The 14,285-nt window shown below is 42.0% G+C and overlaps 1 protein-coding gene across 1 annotated transcript in view; it reads left to right on the top strand.

Moving 5' to 3' along the window:
* ADAMTS17 (ADAM metallopeptidase with thrombospondin type 1 motif 17) overlaps positions 1–14,285 on the top strand; it is a 144,429-nt gene that overhangs the window by 30,371 nt on the left and 99,773 nt on the right. The window contains exons 4-6 of the mRNA XM_087941775.1: positions 6,453–6,625; positions 11,354–11,437; positions 12,778–12,935. Of these exons, the coding sequence (XP_087797901.1) occupies positions 6,453–6,625; positions 11,354–11,437; positions 12,778–12,935 (415 nt within the window). The remainder of the gene's footprint in view (positions 1–6,452; positions 6,626–11,353; positions 11,438–12,777; positions 12,936–14,285) is intronic.

The raw sequence follows: 14,285 nt of genomic DNA, 5'->3' as shown, positions 1-14,285 counted from the left end.
GAGTCTGGTTGGCTCCAGAATTGAATGGGAGGACTTCCGATTAGGATTTTTGCCAACCAGTGGTGTAGGGTCTCCTGCTTGGGTGGGGGGTGAGGTTGAGCTAGATGACCTACAAGGTCCCTTCCAACTCTGTTAAATCTGTTGATTCCAGGTTGGTTCTCTCCTTGATTAGTTTCCATCCTTTATTTCTTGTCCTGACTTCTGGTCCTTTGGATAACAATTTACTCCCTCTTCTCTGTGGCAGCCCCCCAAATACTGGAATCCTGTTATCATGCCACCCCAGGTCCTTCTTTTCTCTAGACTAGCCAAACCCAATTCTTGCAACCGTTCTTCAACACGTTTAATTATTTTTTACTCTCTGTGGCACTCCCGCTGGTGTCTGTAGGCCGAACAAATATCCCAGCACCCCACTGATCATTCTTTTCCAATTCTTCCCCCATGGCTCCTTCTAATTTGGAAGACCTCCCCATGTTTCTGTTTTAAGTATATGTTCTCTTCGGCCTGAGCCTCCTCCAATGGGTCTTCCTGCTTTTATTTGCCTTTCTGCTAACCCTCAACATCTGAGCTGCGGAGCTTATAATATCAGTTTGTTCAAGAGGAGACAGGTGCTGTTCATTTAATCCTTTCTTTAATGGCTGCTGTTTATTTTAGTTTGGGATTTTTATTGACTCGCCGAGGAATAGCATTCCAAGGCTGATAAATCAGATGCAAGAGAAATTGGCTTGCTCTATTGAAAGACTCAAACCACCCCACCCCTTTTCCTTAATCCATCCTTATTATAGTCTAGGCCTCTACTTTAGCAAGCTGTCTGCAGGAAAAAACTTTATTTCTGGGAGGGAGGGGCAAGGAGGGGACTCGATGTGCACCCATTCCTCGAAGATCTCCTATGGAGGAATGATTTAGTTGGCATTTGGGAGAATCCGATGGTTCGCTTTTTTCATTCAATTAGTTAAATTCTCAAAAGTTCCTTGTCCACCACACATTCTCATTCACTAAAAGAATCAGAGAGTGACACAGAAAGTAAGTTTTTTTTAAAAAAAGAAGCAGTTTTCAAATTGCACTAAAATGCAATAAAAACCCCGCTGCTGTTCTGAAACCTTCTTTTTTCCCAGTGGGTTGAAGTGTTGTCTTCGTGAGATTTGAGTGCAGTGTGTGTAGCCAATCTTTCACTTTTTGTGTGGTACCCCAATCATGCATTTTTGCTTAACACAATAGCAAAACAACAGAGTTGGAAGTGACCTTGGAGGTCTTCTTGTCCAACCCCCTGCTCAGGCAGGAGACCCCATATCACTTCAGACTGCAATAAGATTGTTCTCTTTTCTTCCGTGATCTACAGTTAGTTTTATTTTCCAACGTGAACAAGAAAGCAAAAGCTGTTGGCTTTATTCTCTTCTTTTCCTTTGGCATTTTTTGCAAGTTGTCATTGCCAGACTCAGATTTTCTTTACTTTTTCTTTCTTTGCACACGTGTCCAATTTCGACCCAACTTAATAGCAATCTTTCTGGATTATATCACAGCAACGACTCTCTGTCAAGCACTGGGGAAATCAGGAGATTCACGCAATTGAAATGAGTATAAAAATTTATTGCCGGCTTAAGCTCTCTGCAAGAATCTGGCCAACTAACGGTCAAGGGAAATGAGCGGGAGATAAGAAAGTCATTCAAGGTGGGCTGGACTTAGATCTCTTGTGGGCACTCAGGGACTCGTGACTGATGACACATTTCACCCCTCCCTTGGGCTCAGCCTGGTTATCTCCTACACCAGAGGTCTCCAAACTTGGGCAACCTTATGACTTGTGGACTTCAACTCCCAGAATTTTCCAGCCAGCATGGAGAATTCTAGGAATTGAAGTCCACAAGTCTTAAAGTTGCCAAGTTTGGGGACCCCTGTCCTACACCCTCTTTCATTCTCTTCCCCAGCTCCCTTTTTAAAAAAAATAGTAAGAGAGGAAAATTCAGATAGTCAGGCCTTGACTTACAACAACAATTGAGCTCAAAAGTTCTGCTGCTAAGCAAGACAGTTGTTAAATGAGTTTTGCCTCGTTTTATTACCTTTCTTGTCACAGATGTTAAGTGAATTGCAGCAGTTGTTCAGTTAGAAACACGGTTTTTAAGTGATTCTGGTTTCCCCATTAATTTAGTTGGTCAGGAGATGACAAAAGATGACACTTGTTGGGACACTGCTAAAGTCATAAATATGAGTCAGTGGCCAAGCGTCTGAATTTTGATCACATGATTATGGGGATACAGCAATAGTTGTAAGGGTGAAAAATGGCCATAGGTCACTTTTTAAAGTGCTATTATAACTTTGAATGGTTACTAAATGAATAGTTAGAAGCTGAGGCTCTAACCAAAGAGAATGGCCTGGCTGGGAGATGAAGATTGCCCAGAGGGTAGTTCTGAAAAATCGCAGAGAGGTCTGCTTGCATTGCTTGATAAGGAACCATTGTATTAAAAAAAAACCCAACACACCAGGTTTCATAGCTGCTAACTCTCAGCATGCATCTGTTCTAGCCAACTTTAAGAAAACGACCAGTAGCTGCCAATGGTCAAACTGGCTCCCACTTCAAAACGAGCATCTTCTGATACCTGTCACCACCAGAGGTGGTATTCAGCAGGTTCTGACCAGTTCTGGAGAACCAGTAGCGGAAATTTTGAGTAGTTTGGAGAATCAGCCAAAACCATCCCTGACTGACCCCACCCCCATCTATTCTCTGCCTCCTGTGTCCCAGCTGATTGGCTGGGTCTTCTTTGGTTGCCCTGCACAGGAGAAGGGAGCTGGAAAGCAGGTTAGTGGGGTGGGGAGGGAATGGGGATTTTACAGTTATCCTTCCCCTGCCACGCCCACCAAGCAAAGCCCACTAAACTGGTAGTAAAAAAAATTGAATCCCACCACTGGTCACTATGTTTTTCTTTTAGGATGTCTTTTGTGCATTATCCTGTATTGTTTTTTTTTATGAGGCAGAGAAAAATAACTGGGAATACGTCCCATACACATATTCTTGCAATCATGAATTCTTGGCCCTGAATTTCTCTGGGAGGGTCTGTTTAACTAGGAATGGTAACAGGAAGGGGCCATTTTGGCAGTCGCTATTATTCTGGTTCATCCCAGGGTTCTTGTCCACCAAACAAATCATCGTATGCCTCAGTGAAATATGTGAATCCAGATTAATTCAAATTTCTGAATAAGTCTTGAATCATTTAGCAGACCTTTATTTGAGCTATGGGAACCATAGATGGTAAAAAGGTTCTCCATTATCAGAAGACTAGAGGTTGGGTGGAACAAACATTTCCTCTAATAAGTTTGATGCCAAGTTGTAACTGACAAATTTACCCCCCAGATCTCTTTTTGCCCCTACATATTTTGCTTATGAAAGTAGGGAACCAAAATGTAAAAAAAAAAAAAAAATATTTTAGCCTGGTGCTTCAGTATATTATGGTTAGTCTTATGATCTGGAATTCATTCATTCATTCACTCACTCACTCTTTTATCTAATATTAATTTATTAATTAAAAAATAGAGCGTGCAAGAGGACCAGGGAGTTATAATAACAGAAAAAAAGAGTTGGAAGGGACCTTGGAGGTCTTCTAGTCTAACCCTCTGCTCAAGCAGAAAACCCTATACCATTTCAGACAAATAGCTCTCTAGTCACTTCTTAAAATCTCTAGTAATTGTTCCGTCAGAAAATTTCTCATTCATTCAAGGCTCATTCTCGCCTTGATTAGTTTCCACCCATTGCTTTGCGTCCTGCCTTCAGGTACTTTGGATAATAAGTTGCCCCGTTCTTCTTTGTGGCAGATATTGGCACGTTGCTATCATGTCACCTCTAGTGCCACTCCTAGAATGATTGGTGGGTGACCAAGGTGATAATTTGCCTTCTAGCTCTTGGCATTTAATCATTAGCTGTGACCCCCATAACACGCGTTTTGTGAATATGTCAAAAAAGAAAAAAGAATCCATCCCAGGAAGCCATTTTGAGAGGATGCCCATAAAAACTCTTCGAATTCCAGATATGGTCACTGACCAGAAATGATTGTCTAAAATTGATTCACCTACTCTGGTTGAATAAAAACAAACAAACAAACCTGGTTTGGCTGATGGAGGACTTAATAGTCTTCTGCTAAACCCTGATGGAGCCGAATTGCCAACTCTGTGCTGATAGAAGTCTTTGATGGAAAATGGCTGATTCCTGCCTTAGGCCTTTAGGAGGAAGTGGGTTTAATATGTCTAGTTTAATAATCTACATCCTGTTTTTGAACACACACAAACAGTGCAGATGGATAGGAAGTTGCCCAGACAGGTTGAGTGAGATTGGAGCTACTGGTGGAGAAATTGCTATTATTTATTATTAACTCAACATTTAAGATTCTCAATGTGGGGGTATACATATAAGGCTGATCTTTATCCCCAGTAGGGTATTTCCAGGATGTATATTTTCCCCTCTCTTTGTTTTGCTTAATATTTTGCTTTCTTAGGAGGGGGAAGGAGAAGGCATAAACATCTGTTGTTTCAGTATGGAATCAGGAGGGGAAGAGAGCTATAGGTGATGATAGTTAGTGCCTTGAGCAAAAAAAGAATAAAGCAGAACCTGCTAGACATTTTGATAGAGGATAAGCAGAATGTGTACAAATGCTCTGCTGATGGGAAAGGATGGATATGTGGATGAACAGAAGGCTTGATATTAATTACAATTGAAGTTAGGCAGTGCCATTTTTTTTTTTTTTGCATTTCCAGCCCCCCCACAACAGTTTCAATATCAGTTTCATGGAAGAATTGCTACTGATTTCTGTCAAAGAAGAGTGCACAGAGCTTTAAGTGGGAATATTCGGTTTTCCACCGTACAATCATCTCTCTGTCAGGATTCCAGCAATCGCTCTAATTAAATCATGATTCTCGAGCCAAACTTCAAAAAAATTCAAAGGCTTCATTAGAGGCAACATACTGGCACTGCCCTGTATGAAGCCAACTCTGGCATACGTAATTTACAGTCACCTGTGACCCTGTTTCCCCCCCCTCCCCCCCGGGTGTGTCATAAATCAGATTCTCCAATTGAGCATGTTCACGGGCTGGGTGTCATCATTCACATTCTCCAATTAAATATATTCGTGGACAAAAACTCTGGTGTTTTAGTAACAATCTTTTAAAGAGAAGAGTTGGAATGTGCTTTCGCTTTCAACTGCTACACTGCTCTTCCAGATTCCCCCCCCCTTTTTAATGGCAACTACTAAAACAGGCATAGGAATGTTTTATGAGTTGACACTCTCTGTGTCAAAAATCTTCCTTGTGTCAATTATTTCCTTAAATAAGAAAAAGAATCAGGACAAAATCCTTTCTGTATCTTGCCTAGTTTGAAGGACTAGCATCAACCTTGAAAACACACTCAGGTTCTTCTCCGTCCTATCCTATACTAAGCCAAGTAAAATGTTGAGTTTCTTTCTTAACCTCTCTCTTCTTTTTCTTCCTTCCCCATTCCCAAGTTCTACATTCCTTCATAAAAGCAGTTCTAAAATTGTGGAAACATCTACGTGATAAATTCTCAGACGGGTCCATTTTTGCTCTGCCTAGTTTTCATAGAACTGTAGGCTCCTTGGTGCTCTCTGAGCTTGGTGATTTTCTTGCAGATGTTTCATTATCAAATTAGGCAGCAGCATCAGGGCAAGGAAACCACCAAACTCAGAGAGCACCAAGGACCCTATATAGGTCAACTTTGAGCTACAAATATTCTCTTCTTGAGCCCTGGTGGCACAGTGGTTAGACTGCAGTGCTGCAGGCAAGCTCTGCCTACAACCCAGAGTTCGATCCTGACTGGCTCAAAGTTGACTCAGCCTTCCATTCTTCTGAGTCCTCATCAGTCCTTATTGGTAAAACGAGGATCAGATTGTTGCTGACATTGTAAACTGCTCAGAGAGTGCTGTAAAGCACCATGGGGTGGTATCAGGGGTGGGATTCTACTGATTCAGACCAGTTCGGACAAACTGGATGTTAAGTTTTGATCTGGTTCGCCGAACTGGTATTTCAACCCACCAGCTGGCCCCGCCCACCCTGCCCCTCCCAGGAGTCTCCACATGGCCCATTTTCAGTGCAGATAAGTGCAGGGTCCGCACAGAGGCTCTGGGAGGGGGTAAAACGGGGCTTCTGGAAGTAGGGAAATGGGTCTTTTTCCAGCTTCCAGAGAGCCTCCAGAGCCCGGGGAGGCTGTTTTCGCCCTCCCGGAGGCCTGGAGGAAGCCTCTGGACCCTTGAGAATGCGAAGAATGGCCCTCCCAGAAGTTCCAGTAGGCCATGCCCACGCCCACCCAGAAACTGGGCAGCGAACCGGTTGCTGGGATTTTTTAATCCCACCTCTGGGCAGTATATAAGTCTAAGTGCTATTAATATTTTCATAGATCTCCTGAGTTTTTCTAAACTAACTGTATTAGAAGGAGCTTTTGAAATAAGTTCTTTGCTTCCTAGACAAAAAGAAGCCTCCAAAAGGTCAGCTTCTCCACGACTGGAAAGGACGGAGAAATGCCATTCCTCTCACAAATGAGTACACGGTGGAAACGCTTGTGGTGGCAGATGCTGACATGGTCCAATATCATGGGATTGATGCGGCTCAAAGATTCATCCTCACTGTGATGAACATGGTAAGTAGAACACGATGTGTCTCTATCTGCCCTTCAGAAAATAGTAATAATACATTTCATGATCATGAATGTATTTTGAAAAGTCATCTGAACTTTCTTTTATGAAAAGCAAAAAGCATTCTGATAGGAAATCTCCATGTAGATAAAATATAGAACGAAACGTAGAACATAGGATAATCGAGCTGAAAGGGACCTAGGCAATCTTCTAGTCTAACTTCCTGCTCAAGCTGGAGACCCTATAGCATTTTGGACAAATATCTATCCAGTCTCTTGTCAAAAACCTCCAGTGATGGAGCAACCACAATTTCTGGAGGCAAGCCATTCCACTGATAATTGTTCTTACTGTCAGGAAATTTCTCCTCGGTTCTAGGTTGGATCTCTCTTTAATGATCTTCCACACAGTACTTTTTTTGTCCTTCTCTGAAGTACTTTGGATAAAGAAAGTAGCTAAAGGACACGAGAGCTTCCTCTATTATTCAAAACAAGTCCATTGCTTATACTGATAATTGAGGGTAAGCATCACTATGTTTTAATGTGGAAGAATGGAAACCCAACAGGAATCTTGTTCCTCTCTAGGTTGCTTGCTTTCTTGCAGACATTTCATTACCCAAATTAAGTAATAGCATCAGTGCTGGGGTTGCCTAGTTTGGGTAAGGAAATGTCTATGAGAAAACAACCAAGCTCAGAGAACCCCAAGGACCCCTCATTTCGACCTGGAGCTACAATATTCTCCTTTAGTGAAAACCCTATAAGGATGAGTTATGACAGAATAGAATAGAATAGAATAGAATAGAATAGAATAGAATAGAATAGAATAGAATAGAATAGAATAGAACAGAACAAAATACTTTATTGGCCAAGTGTGATTGGACACACAAGGAATTTGTCTTGGTGCATATGCTCTCAGTGTATATAAAAGAAAAGATGCATTCTTCAAGAGTCAAGAATCATAAGGTACAACACTTAATAATAGTCATAGGGTACAATAAACAATTAAATCATACTAGGAAACAGTCAATAAAAATCATTAGGACACAAGCAACAAGGTTACAGTCATACAGTCACAAATGGGAGGAGATGAGTGAAAGGAAGGATGGGAGGATTAATAGTAATAGTAATGCAGACTTAGTAAATAGTTTGACAATGTTGAGGGAAAAAACTGTCCTTAGCACATACAATTCAGCAATTGTGGATTGTTCAACCAAGTATGCCTTACTTTGAGGTATGAAAATCTTGCCATTGAATTTTGGAGGTCTGCAGATGGAAATTGTGTCAAAAGGGCTCCAAACCGTCTCCTTTTTTAACGGCCAACTCAATTCTAAACCAGTGGTAGTGCCATATTCATTTCCCCATCCAGACACATGACTGCTGTTTGCTTCTACTGAAAATCCCCCTCATAAAGCACTGGGTTAGAACAAATGTGGTTGGTTTTCATCTATCTTTTAGTGGGAAAAACAGCTCTCTGAACAAGATGGATTACAGCGCAGTAGAATAGTGGACTCAAGCATTGCTACCTACAGTTGTAATATTGTCTATGTTGCTGGTGAAAATCGGCTAAACTGAATCGTTTTGAATTATTGGTAGTCAATGAAGGCAAAGATAATGTTTCCAGCTGCTTATGTCGAGCTCCTACAGGTGAAACTCGAAAAATTAGAACAATTTTTTCTCGTGCAAAAAATTTTTCTCGTGCAAAAGTTCATTTATTTCAGTAATGCAACTTAAAAGGTGAACCTAATATATGACATAGACTCATTACATGCAAAGCAAGATAGTTCAAGACATGATCTGTCATAATTGTGATGATTATGGCTTACAGCTCATGAAAACCCCAAATCCACAATCTCAGAAAATTAGAATATTGTGAAAAGGTTCAATATTCTAGGCTCCAAGTGTCCCACTCTAGTCAGCTAATTAAGCCATAACACCTGCAAAGGGTTCCTGAGCCTTTAAATGATCTCTCAGTCTGGTTCAGTAGGAATCACAATCATGGGAAAGACTGCTGACCTGACAGTTGTGCAGAAAACCATCATTGACACCCTCCGTAAGGAGGGAAAGGCTCAAAAGGTAATTGCAAAAGAAGTTGGATGTTCCCAAAGTGCTGTATCAAAGCACATTAATAGAAAGTTATGTGGAAGGGAAAAGTGTGGAAGAAAAAGGTGCACAAGCAGCAGGGATGACCGCAACCTGGAGAGGATTCTCAGGAAAAGGCCATTCAAAAGTGTTGGGGACTTTCACAAGGAATGGACTGAGGCTGGAGTCAGTGCATCAAGAGCCACCACACACAGACGGATCCTGGACATGGGCTTCAAATGTCGTATTCCTCTTGTCAAGCCACTCCTGGACAACAAACAACGTCAGAAGCATCTTACCTGGGCTAAAGAAAAACAGAACTGGTCTGTTGCTCAGTGGTCCAAAGTTCTCTTTTCTGTTGAGAGCAACTTTTGCATTTCATTTGGAAACCAAGGACCCAGAGTCTGGAGGAAGACTGGAGAGGCACACGCTGCAAGATGCTTGAAGTCCAGTGTGAAGTTTCCATAGTCTGTGTTGATTTGGGGAGCCATGTCATCTGCTGGTGTTGGTCCACTGTGCTTCATTAAGTCCAGGGTCAACGCAGCCGTCTACCAGGAGATTTTGGAGCACTTCATGCTTCCTTCCACAGATGAGCTTTATGGGGATGCTGACTTCATTTTCCAGCAGGACTTGGCACCTGCCCACACTGCCAAAAGGCACCAAAACCTGGTTCAATGACCATGGGATTTGATTGGCCAGAAAACTCGCTTGACCTGAACCCCATGGAGAATCTATGGGGCATTGCCAAGAGAAAGATGGGAGACATGAGACTGAACAATGCAGAAGAGCTGAAGGCCGCTATTGAAGCATCCTGGTCTTCCATAACCCTCAGCAGTGCCACAGGCTGATAGCTTCCATGCTATGCCGCACTGAGACAGTAATTGCTGCAAAAGGGGCCCAAACCAAGTACTGAGTATATATGCATGCTTATACTTTTCAGAGGTCTGATATTGTTCTATGTACAATTCTTGTTTTATTGATTGCATGTAATATTCTAATTTTCTGAGATTGTGGATTTGGGGTTTTCATGGGCTGTAAGCCATAATCATCACAATTACGACAATTCACGGCTTACACTATCTTGCTTTGCATGTAATGAGTCTATCTAATATATTAGTTTCACCTTTTAAGTTGCATTACTGAAATAAAGGAACTTTTGCACGATATTCTAATTCTTCGAGTTTCACCTGTATTGTACACATAACTCAATGGAATGCAAGGATCCGCACTGGGAGTTTTTAAGAGATTGGACAACCATTTTCTTTTTTGAAACGGTACAGGGTTTTCTGCCTAAGTAGGGGGTTGGACTAGAAGACCCTTTCAACCCTGTTATTCTTTTAATTGCCAGCTGATTAATTATGCTGTGTTTCTAATTACTTGGTGTTCTTATCCAGTCATTGTTCTAGTCTCATTTATTCAGCTTCCCTTCGTTGTCTGTATTAAACTCAGAACTGCTTAAGACAAGATCCTATCTTTCTCACATATGTTAATCCTTAAAACGTCCTATGCATTGATGCCCTTGGATACATACAAATAAACAATAAAGCCGCATATTATTTCAGTCATATCCGTTTTAAAATCCACTCCCCTTGCCGATCAGATTTAAAATGTTTGCATGGATATGCTCGATTTTCATGGAAAGAGGTTCCAACTTTCTCTCTGTCTCTCTCCAAATATTTAATAATACCTGGAGGAATAATTTCAAGAATGAAGATCAGTCTGTTTGAAATAAAATCACATTTACTTCCTAGACTTTTCTTCCTATTTGAAGCATGTGTTAGTTGAAAGTTTCTCTCCCTCACCCACCCCGCTGTGTGTGTTTAATATTGTTCAAGGGATCACTAATTTCATGTTACGGCATGCTCCTTCAAAAGACCCTTACTTTAATTATATGGTTTAACAGCAGCTGCAGCAGTACTGAGAATATACATTTACAATTCCTTGTCAGTTTGTGGTCTTTTGAGAAATAGATGCACGGTCATTTTAAAGCCAGAAAAAAGAATGCATCTATTTTGAAAGCAATTGTCATAATTTAAAGACTTTTGTACATTATGGTTCAGTGGGCTTGGCTATGGAGCTTCACTTCCTGCTGCAAAGAGGTTAGCGGGCTGCTCTTTAATTTTAGACTCCTTCTACCATTCAACATTTTTTGGTAGTTGACCGGAGTGTAGGAGTACAGCTAATTCATAGTTGGGATATAGACTTGCAGAACGTAGTGGTGATTGTTTTGGCAAACTTGCTGTGTCCTTTTCTGGATTGCTCAAAAAGGAATGAGCAATAGAGCACAAACCATGCCTTTCAATAGTTCTTTTGTGTGCTCTCGGTTTCAAAAAGGTGGTTCTTCCTATGTCCAAGATAACTGGATGAGAAATGTGTGACCCTGCTAAAATTCCTCTGTTTGTTAATATATTTTATATCCGTAAGCCTGATGATGGCAGATGAGATTCTGCCGAAATGTTGCTACAACTTTAAAAGCACAACTACTGTGACTAATGATGTGGGAAAATACCCAAACAAAGCTGAATGCCATATATATATATATATGCAGAAAATATGCAGAAAAGAAAGCAAGTCGGTCATTGTTTAATATATTTTTGTTCAATGAATGCCTTTCACTGCTGTGACGTTAGGTATGGTCCTTTTGCTGCTTGTATTCAGGTATACAACATGTTTCAACACCAGAGTCTTGGGGTAAAAGTCTACGTGCGAGTGACTAAGCTTATCTTGCTTCGAAGACGTCCTGTAAGTTCCTTTCCAGCTTTGACTGAAACTGTGGGTGGTAGACTGGTAGTCTAAAGATTGCTCTGGAAAAAAATTGGGCTGAGATACTCTGAAAACCATAAAAAGTTTATTAATGTAGACCAGGGTTGTCAAACTTGATTTCATTGAAGGCTGCATCTGGGTTGTGTTTGACCTTGGGAGGCTGGAGTGGGTGTGGCCAGGGTGGGTGTGGCCAGCTCAACATCACTCATGTCGGGGGCGCCTGTGGTGGCCTGAGCTCTCTGCTAGGGAAAACTGGCTCCCAAATTCTGTTTTCGGCTGCAACATCTTCCTACAATTCTCTGCCAGTGAAAACAGAGCCCTCCAAAGCTCCATTTTTGCTGGCAGAGGCACCGTGGGCCAGTCCTTTGCTATTTCCAAGGTAGCCCTGGGGGGCAGATCCAAGCACCCCATGGGCCAGATCTGGGCCCCCAGGCCCTTGAGTTTGACACCCTTGATGTAGACGATTGCAAGCAGAGAGTGCAAACAAGCTGGTACCTATGCTGTATATACAGGTGGTCTTCAACTTGCAACAGTTCATTTAGTAGCCATTCAAAGTTGCAACGGCCCTGAAAAATGTGACTTATGATGGCCGTTTTTCACACTTGCAACAGTTGCAGCATTCCCATGGTCAAATGTGCCCCCTTAGTTCCCTGCACAAGTGAAGAGAAGATGAATTTCATTTACTGCAAAAAGATACTTTGCAAAGTGGGATGGATGGATGAATGAACGAATGAGTGAATGAATGAAACTGGATGTCAGCTTTGGAAGCCATATTCCAAAGCTCACTTTTGAGATTATATTTGTCTCAGAGTTAGTGATTGGAATGGAGGTTTGCTGGAACGCTGACATTGGACATGTAGAGCCTCGGTGGCACGGTGGTTAGAGTGCAGTACTGCAGACTACTTCTGCTGACTGCTGGCTGCCTGCAATTTGGCAGATCGAATCTCACCAGGCTCAAGGTTGACTCAGCCTTCCGTCCTTACGAGATGGGTAAAATGAGGAGCCAGATTGTTGGGGACAAGACGCTGATTCTGTAAACTGCTTAGAGAGGGCTGTAAAGTATATAAGTCTAAGTGCTATTGCTATTGCCACTGCAGAATGTTCCTTTAGGTACTCTAATGAGCATGGCTGAGTTACTTTTTTAATTTTATTTTTTTAATTTAACAGACAAAAGCTTGATGACTTGATTTATAAAACATAAAATATCCATAGTCTATTATTGGCTCAAGGTGAGCTTCAGTAACACTTTACCATATGTGTGGCTCTCATCTTTGTTTTACTTCTTTCTCCTGCTTTTTTTCCCCCCTTCTTTTTTGAAGGCCAGGTTGTCCATAGGTCACCATGGAGAGAGGTCCCTGGAAAGCTTTTGCCAGTGGCAAAATGAAGAGTTTGGGGGTGCGAAGTACCTTGGGAACAACCAGGTTCCTGGAGCACGAGACGACACTCTTCCAGTAGATGCTGCTGTCTTTGTTACAAGGTATGGAGTGAATTCGGATTGAATGAACAATTTCTACTGTGGTCCTGTCTGTTACGAGGAAGAGTTAGGTCTAGATCTGAAGGCAGCCATTGAACAAGTTGCTAAGGGTCTCCAAAGTGGATTGCAATGTTTCATGAATAAAGGTAAACTATACCTGTCCCAGGATAATGTTTCAGGATCCCATCTGATCAGCAGGACCAAAGGTTTACTTTCCAAGTTTATCTTCATGGAACTTCTCTCTCTCCAGAGTATGGGCTCCTGCGTGAACCTGAAAGCTTGGAAGAGTAAACTTTTGGCCCCAGTGAACCAACTCAGATGGGATCCTGGAACCCTTAACCACAGACGTACTATTTCGGCTACGCTATTACGGACATGAGGTCATAATGACTGCTCTGTCTGCTGGCCATACTGCAGGGATTCACTTAACAAATTTACAAGAAAGATCGTTTCACTTAACAAATGTCTTGCTAAGGAACAGATATTTAGGAGGTCAATTGTGGTCCTAAGTCGAGGACTACCTTTATTCAAAATTTCGGAGCAAAAACGGGATTGGGTTTTCTGAATTCCCCGCCTCAGGGTGGAGCGTGTTGTGAAGGCCTGAAATTATACTCGTTACTCTTTCCCCACCCTGGACTGACGCATCCAATGAAATTCCACCTCTGTTAGACCTGGTCAAGCAGGGGAAAGGGATGGAAACCTGTTCAAATAAGGTGGATTTAGAGGGGCAGATGCTAGCAATAACAGCCACGGAAAGAACTGGACTGGATAAATGAAAAGATTAGTGTGTATTGTGAGAGAATTAGGAAGCGTACAGAGGCCAAGCTTTGGTAAAACCACATCCACTGTGCAAAATAAGCTGGGCCTGGATTCTCACAACCCTTCCCTTCCTATATAACCTCATTTCTCCCCCCCCACCCCCATCCCGTTACAACTTCCCTCCGCTAAAGGAGGGAAAAGACCGGGAACAATTGTCGGTTGTACAATCTCCTGGCTCAGCTGTTTTGGTTCCTAGGGCACAGAAATGCAATGTTTGTGCTTTTTTCTTTGCTTAAGTGCTGTCTTTCAGCGTGTGTGTGTGTGTGTGTGTGTGTGTGTGTGTGTGTGTGTGTGTGTATCAACTCCAGATGGTACAGATGTGGACCAGCGGTAAAGGATGAAAAAGCGTGTCTGTGTCCAGCATGGAATGGCTAAGCCAAAGAGGGGAAAAAAATAACAACAACCTGGATCTTCAACGTTAGATTTCTCTCTCTGCCTGTTTGTAACCAAAACCAGACATTGGTTTCGATTGACCTCTAAAAACACCACTTCTTCTTCGTTTTCCTGTGTGGAGCATTCTTTTCAGCCAAAAGG

This window comes from Pseudonaja textilis, chromosome 13, assembly GCF_049901715.1.
Source record: "Pseudonaja textilis isolate UNSWEBS1 chromosome 13, rPseTex1.2, whole genome shotgun sequence".
NCBI classification, from domain to species: Eukaryota; Metazoa; Chordata; class Lepidosauria; order Squamata; family Elapidae; genus Pseudonaja; species Pseudonaja textilis.
Note: the sequence above shows the minus strand (reverse complement) of the source record. Positions and strands in the feature narration are given on the sequence as shown.